The following is an 18497-nucleotide window of genomic DNA, read 5'->3' as shown; positions in this document are numbered from 1 at the left end:
CCAAAGCACATGGCAACTTTCAGACCAGAAATCTTGGGCGTCACCCTTGGCTTCTCTGTCTTCCCCTCGGATCCCACATCCAGTCCCCCAGCTTCTATCGGCTCTGCTGGCATCTGACCACGCCTCCCCACCACCCCACTGCAAGCCGTGATCCCTTTCCTTACTTGGCTAACAAATGAGCCACTCAGAAACTGACGTGGGTCTCATTTTCACTCTCTCAGTCTCATTTTCATTTAGAATTTCAAGTAATTTTGCTGTGATGAGATAGGACAATGGCCTTTAAGCAATCCCCCACCTTTCACCCTTCTCTCCATATTTATTCTCTACCCACAGTTACAGCACTGCTCTGAAACCTGCCAGTGGCTGGATCTTTAATGTGACCTCAAGGGTCTTACATCCTCTGGATCCTGATTTGTCCCCCGAGCTTCCTCTCCCACTGCTCCCTCCCTTGCCCACTCTGCTCTGGCTACAGGGCCTCTTCAGTATTTCTTAAACAGGCCATGTGTACTCCTGCCTCAGGGCCTTTGCACTGGCTGTTCTCTCTGCTGGTTGGGGGAGGGGTGTCTCTCCCCTGGACACTCATGCGGTCAATTCCCCAAGCCCTCAGGTCTTTGCTGAAGTCATTTGCTGAGCCAGGCCTTTCCTGGCCACCCCACCTGAGACTCCAACATTGCGACATTGCCAACATTCTCCTTGACACTTGACGCTATCTAGCATTCCACATAGCTTACTGATAGTCTGTCTTCCATGTTAAAATATGAGAGCAGGGATGTCACTCTGTACTGTTCACTGAGGTGTCTCTCATCCATCCTAGAATGCTGTCTAGTCCTTAATAAATGTTCCATTGATATCTGTCGAGTGAACGAATGAAGGACTTCTGGTCTGGGGGTGTAGGAGCAGCGTGGCAGGGGCTCTTTTTCCTCAGTCGCTCAGCAGAGGCCCCAGCGCTCTGTGGACAGTTTAAGACGCGAACACAGACAAATACCGTATAATCCCACTTCTGGGAGGAACCCAGACAGATTCATAGTGAGGGGGAGTAGAGTGGTTTCCAGGGCCTGGGAGGAGGTGGGGGATGGGAGGGTTGCTAACAGATTTGCGGCTTCCTTTGGGGATGATGATCTTGTTTGGTGGGTCGCGTTTCAGTAGGAAGTGAAGAGAAAGTTCTGGAGATGGGTGGTGGCAATGGTGGCACAATAGTGCGAATGTACTCAATGCCACGGAAATGTACACTTAAAAGTAACTAAAATGGAACACTTGTTTTTGTTATGGATACTTTACTACAAAAAAGGGCAAAAAAAAAAAAAAAAAAAAAAGAACTGGGATTACCACGTGCTCAGTATCGTGGATTACAAACACTGAGAAGTCCGAAAGACATTTTGGCTGGCGGGACTGGGGGCAACTTTCTGGAGTGGGAGATGTTTGGGATGGGCCTTGAAGGACAGGGAGAAGGTGGGCGGGAAAAGTCTGGCAGAGGATGTGGCGAGGGGGTGAGTAGAGGAAGGCCGGGAGCCTAGTTTGGCCCCGTGTATGTGTGCCTGGCTGGGGTACGGCGGCCCCACATTGGGAACCTAGAAGCCCTGTCACCTCCCCCTGCCAGCGTGGATCTGAGCCTCCAGGAAGGCTGAGGGGAAGCTTCTGATGAGGAAATCGGGGGCATCTGACCAGCTCATGGTATCCAGGGGATCCTATCTCCTCAGGCCCGCCGAATGGAGGGTTGAGGACGCCCCCACGAAGCCAGGGTTCTGGGCTTGTTTACCCTGCCAGGTAGGCCTGATCTGGAAGACTTAGGGCACAGAGACACCAGGCCTCAGACCTTGAATCTCCCTGTTAGTAGTGAGGCCACAGGGTCAGCAAAGTGAGGGTAGAGCACGAAGCCTGGACTCCCTCCTCGCTGTTGCCCTGCCGGCGTCATAGTCCAGGCTACAGAGCAGACCCTCCCCCCACCCCCCACCCCAAACCACCTCGGCTGCCCTTTCTAGGGTCAGGCCCAGGAAGGGAGGACTAACCACTCACTGAGGGCCTGGCACCACGTAAGGCTCAGGAGTATTATTTTACAATCCCCAGGGAAAGGCAAGTACTATTACCCTCCCCATTTCACAGGGAAGGAAAAGAGGGCTCAGGGGCGCCAAGCGGCCTGCCCGAAGCCAGAACACTCAGGCTGGCATTTGACCCTCCGACACCCGGGCCGGGGGCTACCATGAGCTCTAGGCTTGCTTCAGACCAGAGCTCACAAGAAGGGCAGAGCCACTGTCCCTGTGTCCCACTCTCCTCCTAGGGCAGACCCTGCCCCCAGCTCTGGAAAGCTTCCTTCTCCCAGGCCTGCATGCTTTTGTCCTTGGTCCCTGCCAGCTCCTCCCAGCTGTGCCAGGGTGGGAACAGTCCCCTCAGCCTCATTGAGGGGACAGCAGCCTCATTGAGGCTGTTCTGGACAGAAGCTGCCACAGGGGTCTCTCTACGGCCGGTGCTAGGGAAGGAGTCAGACTACTGGAGAGGGGACGCTCAGAGGGTGTCTAATCCAGTCACGGGGCAGGGGTGCTGGAGAGGCTTGTCCAACGTCACGCGGCTCACGGGTGACAACGCGTTTAGTTTTCCTACGGCTTCCGTTATAAATGTGCTGATGCGTCACCACAAATCTTGTTAGTTCCAAGATAAACAAAAGTCGCATGTAGATTTATGGCGTGCTTAGGAAAAAAAGTGCTTCATTGAGGTGAGCCCCTGCTACCCCACTAGTCATCAGAAACCACAGACACAGCAAAGTGAGCCCGGCCAGCTCCGGACACTCGCTCTATGAGGACAAGGCTGGTGCCCCGGGCAGCATGCTCCGTGTCATGGTGTCCTCTCAAAGATGCGGAAAGGAGAGGCTTTCCTGGCTGCCATGCAGCCCCTTCTGTTTCAGGTCAGCGCTGGTCTGGAGCTGGTGACAGACGCGAACTAGAACTAGGCATCTTGTGTTCAGGCAATGAGACCTTTCTCACTGGGTCATCGTGGACAAGCTCCTTAGCCCTGCTGAGCTCCGATGTAATCACCTATAAAATGGGCTAGAAGGGCTGTCACTGTAGAGTTTCAAAAGCCACTGGTGTGGACGACAAAAGCGGAGGCGGTGCGGGGCAGGGCTGGCGCTCAGGGCAGAACATCGGGCGCGGCCTAGCTGTAGTGAGTGAGAGCAGGCGCCCTCCACCTTGCCGGGGCCGTGTATCACTTGAGTCCCTGTCCCCACTTCCACCCCCCTTCATTGGGCACCCGTGGAATGTCACAGGCTTCAGGGACTGACAGGGTTGGGCCTGGATCTGGGAGCAGCCACTCCCCGTAGGACTCTTACCCAGCACGGTCGTCATTAGCCACGGGTGACTATTTAAATTATAAGTTGAAATTCAATTTCTCGGCCACACTAGCCACATTTCAAATGCTCGAAGCCACATCTGACTAGTGGTTCCTACGTCCGGCAGTGCAGAACAGGCCATTCCCTGCACCGCTGAGAATCTCCTGGGCAGCACTCGTCTACCTGGACGGACATATGATGCCTGCGCCGGGGATGGTGCACGTGCTCTGGCCCAAGGCCGAGGCCAACAAATGGAAGGGCTCGGCCCACCCGTGCCACAAGGATTCTGGCAGAGCCCCAGGTCCCCTTCCTCGCTGGGCTCGAGTAGTGCTTTTTCTTGCAAAGTGGATGTAATGCTGGGTCCAATGCTCTGATTGCTGGTCTGCTGCTGACTTACTGGGTAACCAAGGGATGTCGCCTCCTGGAACCTCAATTTCTTCATTGGCAAAATAATAATTCAAGCTCTTTTAGCCTCAGAGCATTGCTGCAAGTAGATGATTCAAAATGCTCAGAAATATGAGGACCCTAGTGACAAAGGGAGAGCACGGTGGAGTGGGAAAAGCCTACCTCTGGTGTCAGACAACCGGACTGCGGTTCAGCCTCTCACTAGCTGAGGGCCCTTCCGCGCACAGAGGTGGCCGCGTCTCAGTTCCTTTGCGGTGAAAGGGGTAATAATCAAGACACCTAAACTTTCATGTTGCGTGAGGCTCAGTAATGACCTGAAAATAGCCGAGCGCTTTTCAAGAGTAAGTAAGGCATTATGGGATTACCCTGTTGCCCATACAAACAAGAGGGAGGCCAAGCTGAGCCAACCATTTGTCACCTTGTCTCGTCCGTGCTCCGCCTGCCTGAGAGCCCTCCTGCTCTGAGCCAGCACACCAGGTTGGGGCAGAAATGGAGGCATCAAACGGACCAAGACAGCCTGCTCTGTGGATGCCACAAGATCCACCGGGGCCGCACGGCCAGGACCTTCCTCTAGGTGGCGCTGCGGAGCAGTAGGACAGCCTAAGGAGCGAGGCTCCAGGCCATCCTCCAACCCCCACGATACTCCGGTTTTGCGGCTCAGAGTCATACAACAGGTGTTTCCTGAGCACCCACCAAGCACCGGACACCAGAAATATGGGACACAGAGAGGTGGTTGCGGAGGAGGCCCTGCTTTCCTGGGACTCTGTCCAGCTTGGCCTGCTTTTCCTCGGCCTCCCCCACCCAGAAGCCCACCTTACCTGAGCTTCAGAGGGACCCATGGGGTCTCTGCACTGGGGCACGGACCACCCCAGAACTCTGGGCCCCCTTTGGGCATGACTGGTATTTTCCATTAACCACTTGCTACCTGCCATGACCTGTACCAAGGTCTTACATGCATCACCTTTAATCTCCACAATCACTGTGAGAGCTTTTATTACCTCCGTTTGCAGACGAAGGATCAAGGTAAAGAGAAGCTTAATGTGCCCAAAGTCACGCAACTAACAAGGGACAGGGCGGGGATTTGAATTCGGATCTGAAGAACTCTGAAAGGGTGGCTCTGATCTGCCGCCTCTTATCTTGGCTTCTAATCAGATCCTCTGCGGTAACGCGGCTGCTGTCTGGAAAACATTTTCCTTTCAGGAGGCCAATGATGGGAGAGGTGGGCACGTCCAAGAAGCCCATCCAGCTGCCACCCAGGGCTGCCATCCAGCTCCGGATGCTTTCCAGAGCCGCGTGTGTGGAGGAACCACGCTCACACGCTCGCACACTCGCGTCAGGCTGTGCGGCGGGCCTCCGCCGGCCCTGCGGGGCCTCGAGCAGCTCTGGGAGCTGCCCTTCTGCTCTCTGGGGAAGAGTCTGGGCTGAGGACTGGTGAACAAACCATCTAGTCCCGAAGCCAAGGCAAGAGGACATGACTTGTTGGTCCAGGACACCTCGTCTCTCGCAGAAAGCAGCAGAGGTTTGGGCCTGACTGGCTGTCTCAGGCAGGACGGATGCAGAATAAGGGAAAGGACAGCGCAGGCAGGGAGCCTTGCTGGGTCCTGTGACGACCGTCCAGATGTGACAGACCAGGCTGCTAAGGACCGGGAACTACCAGGGACTAGATCTCTTCTACCTGACTGGGTACTAAGAGCACGCTGTGGAGTCAGACTGCCCGTGTTTGAATCCCAGCTCACGGGCAGTCACTCGTCACGGGGCTTCCCTGCTGTGGGTCCCCTCGTCTGCAACCCAGGACAGCAGCAGCTACGTCGTCACGGTGCCGGTGAAGGCAGAAGTACACAAAGATCTCCGTCCCATGTGCAACAAACACCAAACACCTGACAGGCATTACTTACTATGAGACTATCTCTAAAAAATATTAACCATCCTGATGAAAAAGACAATGAGAGAGAGAGAGAAACAGCATTTGTAGGTACTTTAGGTCTTGGTCTGGACCTGCATGGATGTTTTCGGTTCTTACTTCTCATAAATAATCTCTGTCTGGCTAACAAGGTGATCAGGCCCCGGGAGCAGGAACCACACGCTGTTTCAGCCCCGCACAACCCAGCGTCTGCAGCACCAGGCGCAGGACTGGGCCCACGGCAGGACCACCGAGACTGCAGAACTTTCAGGGAGAACAGACCTGGGCAATCAGAACCTGACGTGTCTGGTTCACTGTGTGTTAACAGAAAGGACACACAGCCCTTGCCCTTGAAGGGGTGACGGTTTCGTGAGGGAGGATCTTAAGTCACCCTGTGACAATCTAGTAATCCCCATGCTCCCGATACGACACTGGCTCCTTCCTGCCTGACATCCCTCACCCCGTCCTGTGTGTGTGCAGGCTACTCCGTTCCTCGCTTGACCCCAGGTCCCCGGGCTCACAGGCGCGCTAGTCCTGGCCTCCCTGTGTGTGCTGGTTTTGCTCTGGACCCCGTGCAGACCACAGAGGTTTCACGGTTAAAATGAATGAAAAGCCATTTGGTCCTGTGCCAGCCCCGTGGGCCCCCTTCCCCACCCCCTGCCCATTTTTATTGGACCCTCCTGATGGCAGGTCTATGAGATCTCTCCTGGAGGGAATGGTGGGTCCCTGGACTGACCTTGTCCTGATGTGTTTGATCAGCTGTTTCTGGCCTGCGCTGGGGGAACCCGTGCAAGAAGAGCCGGAGGGGGTGGTGTTTGATCAGAGCAGCAGGGGAGCTCTGGGCAGGGCTAGCTGCTCTTCACCTTCTGCTAATCTCTCCTGGGAGGACACAGGAAGTGGGATGTTCTGCTAGACCAAGCCCCAGGTAGCTTGGGGAACAGCCTCACTAGAGGGGTGATGGGGACGTCGGTTTCTCCCTGGGGGATGGGAAGACAAGTGAGGTGAGCAGCGTCAGCATCTACTAAGCACCAAGCGGGCTGCCCAGTGCAATGAGCTCATGGAGCAGATAGGAGGGTCTTGGCGGGCATCGGACCTATGCTCTGGTAGCACCGGGTAACAGGGCAGAAGACGGGACAGTTGCACAAGAATAAAGCCTCAAGGACGTTCCCAAGAAGCAATGAACCTAGACCCCCTCTTCTAGTGAAGCCCTGAGTACTGGGCTATTTACAAATGAAGTGTGCGGCCCCTTGGTCTAGGATAAGTTCCCGTGAAGGCAGCCAGAAGCTACGTTTCTCTTTTCACCCAGACACATCCCTGAGCGTACAGGGAACAGAAGACGGACACTGAAGACTGCTGCAGAGGCAGGGTGGGAAGGCCAGACACCATTCCGCACGCCACGATTCCACTCCTCGGGTCTCACTACCTGTGCCCCGACCTGACATTCAGAGGCTGGCCCTGTACTCAGACAAAACCCCTTGGCTGTGCTGGTCTAAGCCAGGACGTCCGGTCTCCCTCTTGTCCTTGTTCACTCGGGTCTGGGACAGAGGTCCTGGGATTATACAGTATGGCAGAGAGGTGAGGTTTACCTTGGTCTCGGGCACTCGGCACTCTGTTCCATGCCCTCCATCTTAGGGATGTGCTGGGCCTTGCCCTTCTCTGCCCTCTTCCCCCAGGCTCTTTAGAAGTACTGGACATTGTTAACAGACATCATTTCCAAAGCGTCTACATGCCGTTAGGAGTTCAGGAAGGCTTTGCCCAAGGTCATCCACCCAGTTAGTCTACGCCCTTTCCGCTGGGCCATCTAGCCTCCTACAGCAGCCTCCCAGGCCCAGCGCTAAGATAATGGGACAGCCAAGGGATCCCTCGGCCCATTTCCTACCTCTTCACTTTCACCTTCATGGCCGGAGCCCCGCGGTGTGTTACAATTACCCAGGGCTGCCTAGGACGCTGCGAGGATTATTGCTCCCGATACAGCGGAGAGCTCCAGCCTATCTGCTGGCACTGGGTAGGCAGGGGTACTCCTTCAAAAAGGCCCTGTGGGCTCTGGACAAGGATCCGCTCGTGCCACTCCCAGACTGTCCCAGGAGACGCGAGCACTGAGCCACCTCACCCCTGCTTTCCCTGGCTTCTGGGCTGACCTGACCTTAGAGGACTAGCAGGCAGGACAGGACAGATGGAAAAGATGGGACGTGCCTCCCCTCGCCTTTCATGCGGCTTTTTCCTGCAGAAATGCTGCACATCCTGTCCGCGCGCTGCCTGTCTGCGTCCTCGCGGGCCACCAGCAACGTGACATTTCCAGCTATTTTCCACAAAAGGTTTCTGCTTATTTTATACTCATCTGCTCAGCAATTTGTGCTTTGGGGCAGTTGAGATTCAAGAGATAAATGAAAAGTGGTGGGTGTTGTAAGGTCTCCCGAGGGTTGAGAGGGAGGGAGGGAGGAGGAGCAGCGAGGGAGGGGGAGTGAGGGGGGAGGAAGGGAGAAGAGAAACTCGAAGGTGCGGGAATGGCCACCACTCAGCGCCCGCAACCCAGGCGAACGGCTGGGCTGAGCGCCACAGGCAAGACTTAGCTAACAATTAGTCTCAACACGAAGTTCTTTGAAGCCAGCCTTGGAATTCCCTGTACCATTCTGTGCGGTCTGGCCCCCTTACGGATGGGAGCTGCGAGGAGAGGGCTGAGGGCGTCGCCCCCAAGGTCACGCGCTGAGGAAGTGGCACAGTGCGGATGTACCCCGGATGCATGTGCACACCCGCTTCTGAGACCCCGCACCACGCTCCATCTCCAGCAAAGAGGGCTCTGGGGAACGGCCTCCACCGGATGGGACGGTCTCCCCTTCCCCCACCATGCAGGCAGGGCCCGTATGTACAAGAGCCCCTAGAACTCCCGGTCAAGCCTGTGCCCACGCGACAGCTGGCCAGAACCAGAGAGGAAACAGGTCTCATTATAGTCCGTGTGAAACTCACGCAGCGCAAGTTTTTCAAAGTAAGTATTTTATTTATATAGAATAGTGCAAGTTAAATGAAAATAATGGTTTATATCTAAATTACACAGCATCAAGTCCTGGCTGGCTGTCCTGACTGGTGGGAGGTGTGGCTGGCTTTGGAAAAAGAAACGACCGATGAACATTTCCATGATTTGGACACAATGTGAATGAGCCCAGGGGATAATTTTTCTCAACAGCGTGATCCCAGAGCACAGGCAGCTTCTCTCGTCCTTACAGGCACAGCTGTACACGGAGGAAGTTTCTGAGCTCTGGCTGTGCTTTGAGCTTCTGGCCCAGGTCCTACCAGCCCCAAGGTTTTCCATGGCAACAAAACAATCATGCTTGCCTCTGATACCCTCACCAACCCCAAATCTTCCTGTTACTCCTGTTTTTTCCCTGCCTCCCAAGGGTTCCTGGGAAACAGTGCACCAAGTGGGGAGGGCTGAGGCTGCTCTTCTTTCTTCGGGAGTAATAACTAAAGCGTCCTAGCCACTTCTCCATCACCGTTCAGCTTTCTAGCCCCAATTTAATACAAACACTCCTTATCCCCTAGAACCTTTCTATGTGAGGTCAGCAGTTTCTTCCATCCCTTAGGCAATTCCCAGATCTCAGACCCATGAGACTTAAAGGCACAGCCCTGCTGTGTGATCAGCGCGTGGTTACTGACATCACCTGCGGTGAGAAACTCTTAGGGGCCACCTCATCTTCTTGATTCTGAGAGTATCCCTGACTTATTTAAACCATGAGCAGAGAAGGGGACCTTCCCCCCATTTTGTCCCTCCGCACCCGACCAGCAGAGCGCCTCCCCGAGGGATGAGGCCGATGCTGGTGGTCAGTGGGAGGGGAGTCAGAGCACTTCCGCAGAGAAGGTCTGGATCACAGGGGGGAGCCCAGCATTCACAGCACAGTCCTTGCTACTTACTGGGCTCCAAGTTTTCTAAGCACAAAGCTTTTGAGACAGAAGAGACGGGCTTTCTTACCTAAACGAGTAAAGAGCTTTGCCTTTGCCTCTGCCTCTCCGCTGCCCATGGCTAGGTGCTGCTCACGTCCTTGGGACAGTGCCACCCTCCTCTGGCACCCCTGCTCTTCCATCTCCTGTCGCCTCACTTACCTGGGATGGCAAATCCTGTTCCCTAAGTGATCCCCGTTACTCCCACAGAATCAGACTCCAGCTGGGCATCTGCCTGCCTGTCCTTCCTTGCTGGCTGCCTCAGAAGCTCTGGAAGCAGAGATAGTCCAGGGTCCTAATGGACATATTCAGGCAGGGGATCCAAGAGGTCCACAACCTCCTCCACACAACCACAAATATCCCCAGGATTCAGCCTGGAGGCCACCAGGATGCACCCATGGCAACAAGGCAGAGACCCCTCTGCCATGAGAAAGCAAGGGGGACCAAGGGGACCAAGGGGAGCATGATGACAATGTCCTCTGTGCAGACATTCCGGAGGTCTCCTGGGCAGCAGTGGGAGGAAAAGAACAAAATGGCCAAGTGAAGCTAGAACAAGTCTTCCTACAATACAACCCGTGCTTGGGCACCTCTCGGAGGTGGCACTATAAAATTGCCACCAGTGCCGTGCCCCGCAGAGGTCCACTCGGAGCAAAGGCTAAATTCAGGACACACCTTTCCTCCTTCCTCCCTGGAAGCAGCACAGGGTCTGTGCCTCCCGCCGGGCGGGCTGCGGGATGGGTGAGGCGTGTCAGGCGGCAGCTTCCACCTCTCTGTATGCCCCCAGCTGGGGAGCTGCTAGTCCCTCAATTCCGCAGCAAACATGTGCCCTCCATCGGACACCCGAGCAAGGAGTTCTCGAAACTTGAAAGGATCTGAAACTTGGTTTAAAAACTTACAGCTTTTTTTCATCACGAGACTTCTGAAAAAGGAAAATCACTTTCCCCTACGGGCCCTTAGCAATTAAGTTTTTATTTGTCTTTTGGCTGCAAGCAATTCTGAGGATGCAGTCCCCGCCCACCGCCGCAGAGCCTCAACTAGTCCACGGGGCCGGGCCACGCTGGTCCCTTCCAGAGGGTTTCCTCTGGTGCCAGGGGGAGACCCGGCGCCACTCTGCCCCTTGCCCGTCATGAGCTCTTCAGGTCCAACAGCCCCCAGACCGCACCACCTGAAGAGAAGTCAGCGGCGGCAGGAGCAGCGAGGGCTGCGCGTGGAGGCCACGTCTTCAAGGTTTGAGCACCATCTTCTGGTCAGGTTCCGGCTTCTGAGGACTTGCCTTTGAAAACTTCATTTGCTCCAGAATGGAAAGATCCCTGAGCTGACAAGCTCAAGCTGACGTGCAGATCAAGATGAGGACACGAGTGGAGCGGGAGGAGGGAGCTGCCCGGCATGCGGGCCCGCGCTGGAACTCGGCCCCTGCGCACAGGTGGACAGACGGCCGCAGCGGCCACGCCGGGCGGTGGCGGGGCTCTGCCTTTGGTCCTACCAGCAGAGGCCGGCAAAGTCCTGACCAGGGGCAAACTGACCCCTGGTCCCTGCTTGTACCTGGGGACGTGAAATGTGCTCGGAAAGACGGCGCGGGCGTGTCCTCTGCCAGCCCCCAGCCGGAGGGTGAGTGATGAAATGTGCACCACCCCTGCCGAGGGAGAAGCCGCGCGAGGGGCCAGGCAGCCCTGCTTGGTGTGTAAACACGCCACTCACGAGCAGACTGTGACCTTCTGGCACCGGGAAAAGGAAGATAAATGCTAGTCATTCCCTCCGAACGGCGGGAACCTACATCCATCTAATTGCACTTCATAATGGATTCCACAAACCATTAATTATCAGATTATATTTTAGGAACTGAAGATAAAAAAGCTTTGTGAAATTCAGACTCCGAAGGATCACTAGCCTGCAGTAACAGTCGCCGCCTGGAAGAGGCGGCCAGCAGGCCACTCCCAAGGCATCCAGAACATGGCGGAAGGAGGAGCCAGAGCAACCCGGCACCTGGCACCCGGCGCCGGTTCATGGGCCATGCCCCAGGCTCTGGAGCAAGCGGCCGACAGTCTTGGCTTTGAAGAGAACACGGAAGGCCGCAGGGACAGCCCTCGGGTACAGAACACCGCAGAGAAGATCCTGGAAGGGCAGGGCTTGTTTCCGCAGTTGGACGGCCCCACACGAAGTGTATCGCAGAAACCCTGCAAGGCTTGGTTTGGGGAAGGGCGAACTGTACTGACGAGGTGGAACTCGGCCTGTGCTAATGCGCTGCTTCCTGTTCTCCCGCCACCAGGAGAGGGCCGGGCCGCCCAAGCGGATGGGAGGATGACTGAGTGAGGAAGGAGCCCAGAGTGCTCCGGCCGGGGGTGGGGGGGCGGCGGTCTCTGTATGCTGTGTTGCTGCTTTTCTCTCATTTCTAAATGGCCAGGAGGCCCTGGCAGCATTGGTAGCCCCAGTGTGTGGACCGTAGGCCCACGGCTGCCTGCCATTCTGCACAGCGAAGGCGGCCGGCGCTGCACCTCTCTGATGGCCTGGTCACCACTCCCACCCCACTGCTCACCACAGAGGCCACAGCGGGAGGCCTGTGGGAAGGAGGCCTGTCCCCTGGGGAGGGCGGCAGTGTCCGAGCCAAGGACACCAACACCACTGGTTCTCTGAGAACAGAGTGAGCGTGCTCGGTTGGTGCAGGCTACGATGCTCGCTACTTGGGACAGCCAGGGACGGAGGGCAAACGGCAGCCGCAGAATGTTCTCTGCTGCAAATGCAGGACCCTCCATGGGATGAGCAGCCACTCACTTGGCCTCGCCACAGATCAGGGTCACAGTGCCATCGAGCAAATCCTCCACGGTCACTGCCACAAGCTCAGAGCTGGTCTGAGAGGTCTGCGAATCTGGCAACGTCACAAACACCTGTGACCCAGCAAGCTGGGTCTCCTCCAAAGTGATCACCTGCTCCGTCGGGGCCGCCGGCTCTGGGGCCTGGATCACCTGAAAGGGAAAGACCGTGAGGCTGCTCTGGGCAGTGTCTACAGGGAGCTCCCCAGAATTTACATGGTTTTTGTCTCACGCTGTAATGATGATATTTATGTTTTCACCTGAGGAGAGCAATTACATGCGCCTAATGGGAAGAGGCAAGTCTAACACACCAGCGATGCAAAAGAGAAGGCAGGCAAACAATTTAAATAACTCTGTGTGCTAAATTGCTATAATTTAGCTCAGTACGCCATCTCAGGGTGCCCAGACTCTATGATTACACACCGGTGAATACCGGTTCAGTTTCCTACACTGGGTTTTCCTGTCTCGAGGATCACACTGCGGAGGTAAGGGCCATGTGAAAGGAATGCTACTTAAAGTGGTTAGTCTCAGGCTTGACCCCGGAAATGGAAGGAATTATCAGAAGCCTTGGCTGGCCAAAGGTAGTGTCTGGCCCTCAGGTGAACAAACTTCCTTGGCGGCTACACCATTCCAGAACTCAGGAGCAGGAACGAGTGGAGAAATGTGGCTTTTATCAACTCCCTCATTCGCCACCCACCAACCCCGCTACTGGGAGCCCCACGCAGGCCTCTTCCATAGCTGTCACCTGTTCAAGTGGGGTCAGGGAGACCCAGTCTGTGATGAAGCACACCCCGTTCCCGTCCCAACCTCCAAACTGATGCTTGTGACCTGTGGGGACTTGGGGCAGCTTGGTGCCCCCTGATATTTTCAAACCAGAGAGCCTCTGTGGGCATAGCCACCCTGGCCCTCAAAAACTAGCCACGAGTGGGGAGCAGAGTGCTAGGCCTGAGTGGGCAGAAGGGGGAAGCTAAACTTAGCTCCATGTCTGTGTCGTGGCGGGGGTGAGAAGATGGATTATGGTGTTTAATCAAAAATCATCTAGGACAGTAGTTTTCAAACGGGTTTTCTTTTTCTTTAGGAATGGGAGCCTTTTTTTTTTTTTCCCTTTTTCTTCAAAGGACATCTTACCAAGAATCCTAATATATAAAAAAAGATCAAAGCAGAGACATTCTGGGTGACATGGCGACAGGAATTCCACTGCAGCCCGCCCACCTGACCTGCCCTCTGCTCGCAGAGAGGCCTGTGAGGACACGGTTCATCAAGAACCTCTCTGTGGGGCTGGACAGTGGGAAGGTGCAATCAGTTAACAGCGCTGCTCCCGTCCGTCCACAGATGATCCACAGAACTGCGTTGCTTTTCCTTGACTGCCCACCCTCTCCGGAGAAGACAGGAAGAGGCGAGCTTCTCCCCCAGGTAAAGGTGAGGAACTCTGACATACCCGGTGTCCTGGGCCCAGCCTAGAGGAGCTATCGAAGTGTTTTAGCAGCAGGGGGGGTCCCAACAGCTCACCCCCCTTTCTCCGAGATTTCCTGCCGCTCCTGCCACACCCCACGGTATTTTGCAGAAGGTGGGGAAGTGTGTGAATTAAGACAAAGCAAGGGTGTTCTGCTTTTGGAAATTCTCCCTCTACCCAGGGGCCATTTGCAGGTGCTCCTCAGGAGACTAGAGTGTTCTGTTCTGTTTGGTCAGGGGCCCAGAGAGTCGCTTCTATAAGGCCCTCTTAGTCATGTTATTACGTATGGGATCCTCTGGGAGCCCCCGAGAGAACGGCTGGGTGGTGTGGCAGAGCTGCCTCCAGAGAAGCCTTGGGACCCCCGCGTCAGCACCCTCGTGGCGGGTGGCCCCAGAATCACCTGTACCACCTGGGAAGCTGCCGCTTGGGGTTCAGAGCCCATCACCTTGGGGTGTTCGGATTCCAAGTGACCATCCAGCTGGGCCTGGGAGGTGAAGAGCTCCCCGCAGAGCTCGCAGGGGAAGGTGCTCTCGGACTGCTTGAAGTGCTCCGTGGTGACGTGGTGCTGCAGCGCTCCCGGGAAGCGGAACGTGGCTGCGCAGTACAAGCACCGGAACGGCTGGGACCCTGGGAGAGGGGGACAGAAAGGACGGGCTGCGGGCAGGATGCCTGAGGGAAGCAGGGGCAGGCGAGGGGAGAGGAAGGAGCAACCAGGATCGAGGTGCAGAGGCAGATTCGGGTTCGGTGGGACCCGAAGCTTCTACGATCTGGGGGATCCTCTCAGAAAGATAAGGCAACATGACAAATACAGGACTAGGTCCCACGCAAGCAAGGGGCTCCGCAGCCACGCTTCGCCAGCATTAGCTCCAGAGTGACTCTGCCTCAGCTCAGGGCCAGTCTTCACTCAACTGTGGACCAGGACGCTGAGGACACCGTACCTCATCAAGTCCACAAGGCACGCTCTGACATCTCTGACCCGGGTTCAAGGGCATCTTATGACCACTACAGGCCACGCAGCAGTGGGATGTAAAATCACCAACAACCATGTGCACACGGACGGCTATGGTGGCAGCACTGAGACCTGCGGAGTGTGTGTCTGTGGCTTCCAAGAACATCCCTGAGACAGGAGTGGTGCACGTTTTTAACTCCCAAGAACCAAATGGTTTAGGAGGGATGAGTAAGGGGCAGATGTTCAGCTACATCCCTAAGCAGCAAGAGTAGACCAGTTTTATGCTCGAGGGACCGAAACGAAGAGTAGACCAGTCATGCTCGAGGGACCGAAACTAACGGCCTGCTGTGCCCCACCGCCAGTGCTGCTGGTGGCCAGGCACGTGCCACATGGGAGCACACGCGCCTCGACGGACAGAAGTGAAAGCTGCTCCGAGAGGTGGGATGCTCACCATGATTTCTTTCTCATATTTTCCTTCTGATGTACCCAGAGTGTGTAAAATCTCTGCCAAATTAAGCCCAGAACAGCAGGCAGAATCACCTGCAAACTCTAAGTGACGATGTAGTTTAATTGGCAGTTTTTCTTTTTTTAAGATTTTATTTATTTATTTGATAGAGAGAGAGCACAAGCAGGCAGAGAGGCAGGCAGAGAGAGAGGGCGAAGCAAGCTCCTCGCCGAGCAGAGAGCCCGATGCGGGGCTCGATCCCAGGACCCTGAGACCATGACCTGAGCCGAAGGCAGGGGCTTAACCCACTGAATCAGTTTATCTTTCTTAATGGTTCATACAAAACTAGCATTTTAGATTTGAGGAGACATGGCAGCAACAAGGACAATCTCAGGTCACGCTGGAGGGATGCTCACGGATGCCGAGCCTTACACCCTTTCTGGGTACTAACGTATTTCAATTTGCAGTTACCCTGCAAGGAAGGAAGCACTCTGACCGTCCCTGTTTTACAGGTAAGGAAACGGAGGCACAAGTCCGTTCGGTTACTTGGTCTGGCCTGCATGGCTGTGGATGGTGGAGAGGACACACACCAGGGCAGTCCAGGCCAGGAACATCTCGCAAGGGGCACTGACCTGAATGCTGGCACTTGATGTGGACTTGTAGCAAGGCCGGTGTGGGGAAGAGCTCCTTACACTGGTCACATTCGTGGAACTTCATATCTGTGAAGCACACAAGGAAAGAAATGGTGGGAACCAACCAGAGGACGGCTCTCTCGGGCTGCAGAGGGCGGCGATGGCCAATACTTAGCAAGCATCTACCAAGTGCCGGGAACCTCACAGCTCTGAACTTGCAGAACAATCTGGCGTAAAGGACGCCAGATCGGAGCCAGGCCGCCCGGATGGAAGGAGGGCTGCTCTAAGAATGGAGTCGGAGCGCCACCAATGCACAGCACGCGCCTCGCACACACGACATGCTATGCTTCATGGCTGTGGTGATTACCCCAGGCTGACCGGCAAGGGGGGTATGAACTGACTTTCTGAAGAGAAGGAAACCAGCTCAGGCAAGAGAGGTCACTTGCCAAGGTCATGCGGCATGTGGGAGTCAGGCTTTCCGCCCGAGCCTGTCTGCCACTACAACCACCCGTCCCAGGTCCCACCGTGTACCAGCGTCCCTCAGCGCTGGGAGGAGCTCACAGTGCTCGAGGCCCCCCGGTTGGAGAACCACTGCCACTCAAGCTACTCTTCACTGCTCCTGATGGGCCGGCGTGGCCTCCTTCAGGTGTGCTGGGACAGAACCAAGGCCACTGCCACACACACCACAGTACAGAACCGGAAGCTGGGGTTTTTGGCTGGAGCCCAGGATGCTGTCATCGAGCCACTCCCACTCATCAGCTCACAATGGCGGCCTCAGGCACCCCAACTTCACCTGCATGCTCTGCCTTGATGTGCTTCTTGTGTTCAATGGTGTTGGAAAAGGTTTTGTCACAGGAGCTGCATTGCAGTGATGAGAATTTGGAAGATCGATGGTTCTGAGCGGCAAACACATCAGGGTGGTGGGTCCGATTGTGGTACCACAACCCAGACAATTGCTGCAAGGAACATGGCGAATGTTAAGTCTTAGAAGGTTCCAGCAAGCTGGAGAGGTCCCAAGGCCCTCGTGAGACAAATGAGCTTATGGATCTAGAATCACACTCTCACCATCACACTGAGTGCTCACGTGAGAGGAAAGGCTGGTGGCTGGGGGACCAGGCTCCTGTGTATTTACTGAGAGACCACTACGGGGCAGGGCACAGCCTGGTCCTTCAGAAACTCTCACCCTTCACAATAAGCCTATGAGGGAGGCCTCAGAATCTTTCTAGTGAGGTGAGCTGAGGCACACAGCGGTTAAATGACTTGCCCAAGGTCCTATCAGTAAACAGCAGGGCCAGAATTCAATCCCTGGCCTTCCCACCGGAGCATGTGAGCTGTACCTCACCGCCTCCCAGAGGCCCAGGGAGGCAGCAGAGAAGCCTGCTGAAGCAGAAGCATGCGTGGTCCCTGCTCCTTCCCAGGTTCCAGAGCAGCCCGGAGACACTCTCACCCCTCAGTTCCCGGCTTTCCCAGTGGCCAAGCTGATGCCTTACTCAGCTCTGTAACCCTGAGGCCATAGCACCAGGTGTGGTCCAAAGTGAGCTCTCCATGTCTGCGGAGCTGCATTAGCCGCGGTGTTTCTGTCCCTACATCCAAATCTTACAGACGTCACAAGAACCATTTTTTCTCTGCGGTTTTAGAGTTGAGTTTCTCATATGTGGTTTCTTTTTAGTTCCATATGGGGTTTCCCTTTAATTACATACCAAATTCTACGGTGGAAAAGCAGACCCCTTCCCTAGGAGTTTAAAAACAGCGACAACAACCCAGTCATCGTGCTAAACAAGGTAACTGCAGGCAGTGTTACACGGCCCATTGTCACTCTCACATCCCCTGACACACGGGCTCAACGGGCTGCACAGAGTGTGAGTGTCCAAGGGGAAGAGCAGTATTCAGCTCGTGACAGGGCTGAGATCCAAGAGAAGAGCTGCAGGAATTCTCGGCTCCAATTAAAGCTCCCAGCTGCATCACTCTGACCAGATCACCTGAGAGAATCTCAGCGGTTACGAGCTGCATCCTTCCTGAGCGGCAGCCACCTCGTCCGCTCGGGGACTCCGGGCAGATGCAAGGGAGGGCAGGCCGGGGACGGGGGAGGTGCTCCGGGCCGAGCGCGCGGTCACCTGGTAGGCCTTGTTGCAGATCCCGCAGCTGAAGGGCTTCCCGCCGACGTGGGTCACCATGTGGCGCTCCAGCATGGAGGGGGCGCTGAAGATCTTCCCGCACGTGGGGCAGGGGTGGTACTCCTTGGAGTGCACTTCGTGGATGTGCCTGCGGTGGTCCTGCAGCGTGGGGAAGCTCATCCTGCATTTCTTGCAGTCGTACGGATCCTCGATGTCTGGTTTCACGGACATCCGCGGGGAGAGAGGGAGGGAAAAACACCACGGGCAGCCGTCAGGAAGGCGCGGCAGCTGGGTGCGGTTCCGGGTGCGAGGCTGTTTGGAGGTCAGGCAGGGCCGCACGCTCCGAGGACCAGCAGTGAGTGCGGCGATCGCCTGACCACCCCCCCACCTTTGTCCGGGGAGGGGGGGATGCCTCTGAGGCTTCTGTACGAACCCCCTCTGCGGCACCAAGTAGTTCGTCCCCATTGCTCACGTTACATCCTACAAGTTCAATTCCATTTAACTACTTTGCAGGGAGGACTGCCCTTGCTCTTGCCCTGC

The 18497-nt window shown here is 55.8% G+C and overlaps 1 protein-coding gene across 6 annotated transcripts in view; it reads right to left on the bottom strand.

The window, feature by feature from the left end:
• Nucleotides 1-8598: 8598 nt before the first annotated feature.
• The window catches only part of ZBTB40 (zinc finger and BTB domain containing 40), a 72864-nt gene continuing 62965 nt past the window's right edge, over nucleotides 8599-18497 (bottom strand). For 4 of the 6 annotated variants that reach the window (XM_044237393.1, XM_044237396.1, XM_044237394.1 and 1 more), the window contains 5 exons: nucleotides 17958-18172; nucleotides 16637-16799; nucleotides 15844-15930; nucleotides 14218-14444; nucleotides 8599-12517 (listed from right to left, as the gene is read on the bottom strand). In XM_044237393.1, the coding sequence (XP_044093328.1) occupies nucleotides 12323-12517; nucleotides 14218-14444; nucleotides 15844-15930; nucleotides 16637-16799; nucleotides 17958-18172 (887 nt within the window). In that variant the 3' untranslated portion in view covers nucleotides 8599-12322. The remainder of the gene's footprint in view (nucleotides 12518-14217; nucleotides 14445-15843; nucleotides 15931-16636; nucleotides 16800-17957; nucleotides 18173-18497) is intronic. The other 2 variants (XM_044237397.1, XM_044237398.1) reach the window with 2 other exon arrangements.

This window comes from Neovison vison, chromosome 2, assembly GCF_020171115.1.
Source record: "Neovison vison isolate M4711 chromosome 2, ASM_NN_V1, whole genome shotgun sequence".
NCBI lineage: Eukaryota > Metazoa > Chordata > Mammalia > Carnivora > Mustelidae > Neogale > Neogale vison.
The sequence above is the reverse complement of the archived record's forward strand: the minus strand, read 5'-3'. Positions and strand labels throughout refer to the sequence as shown.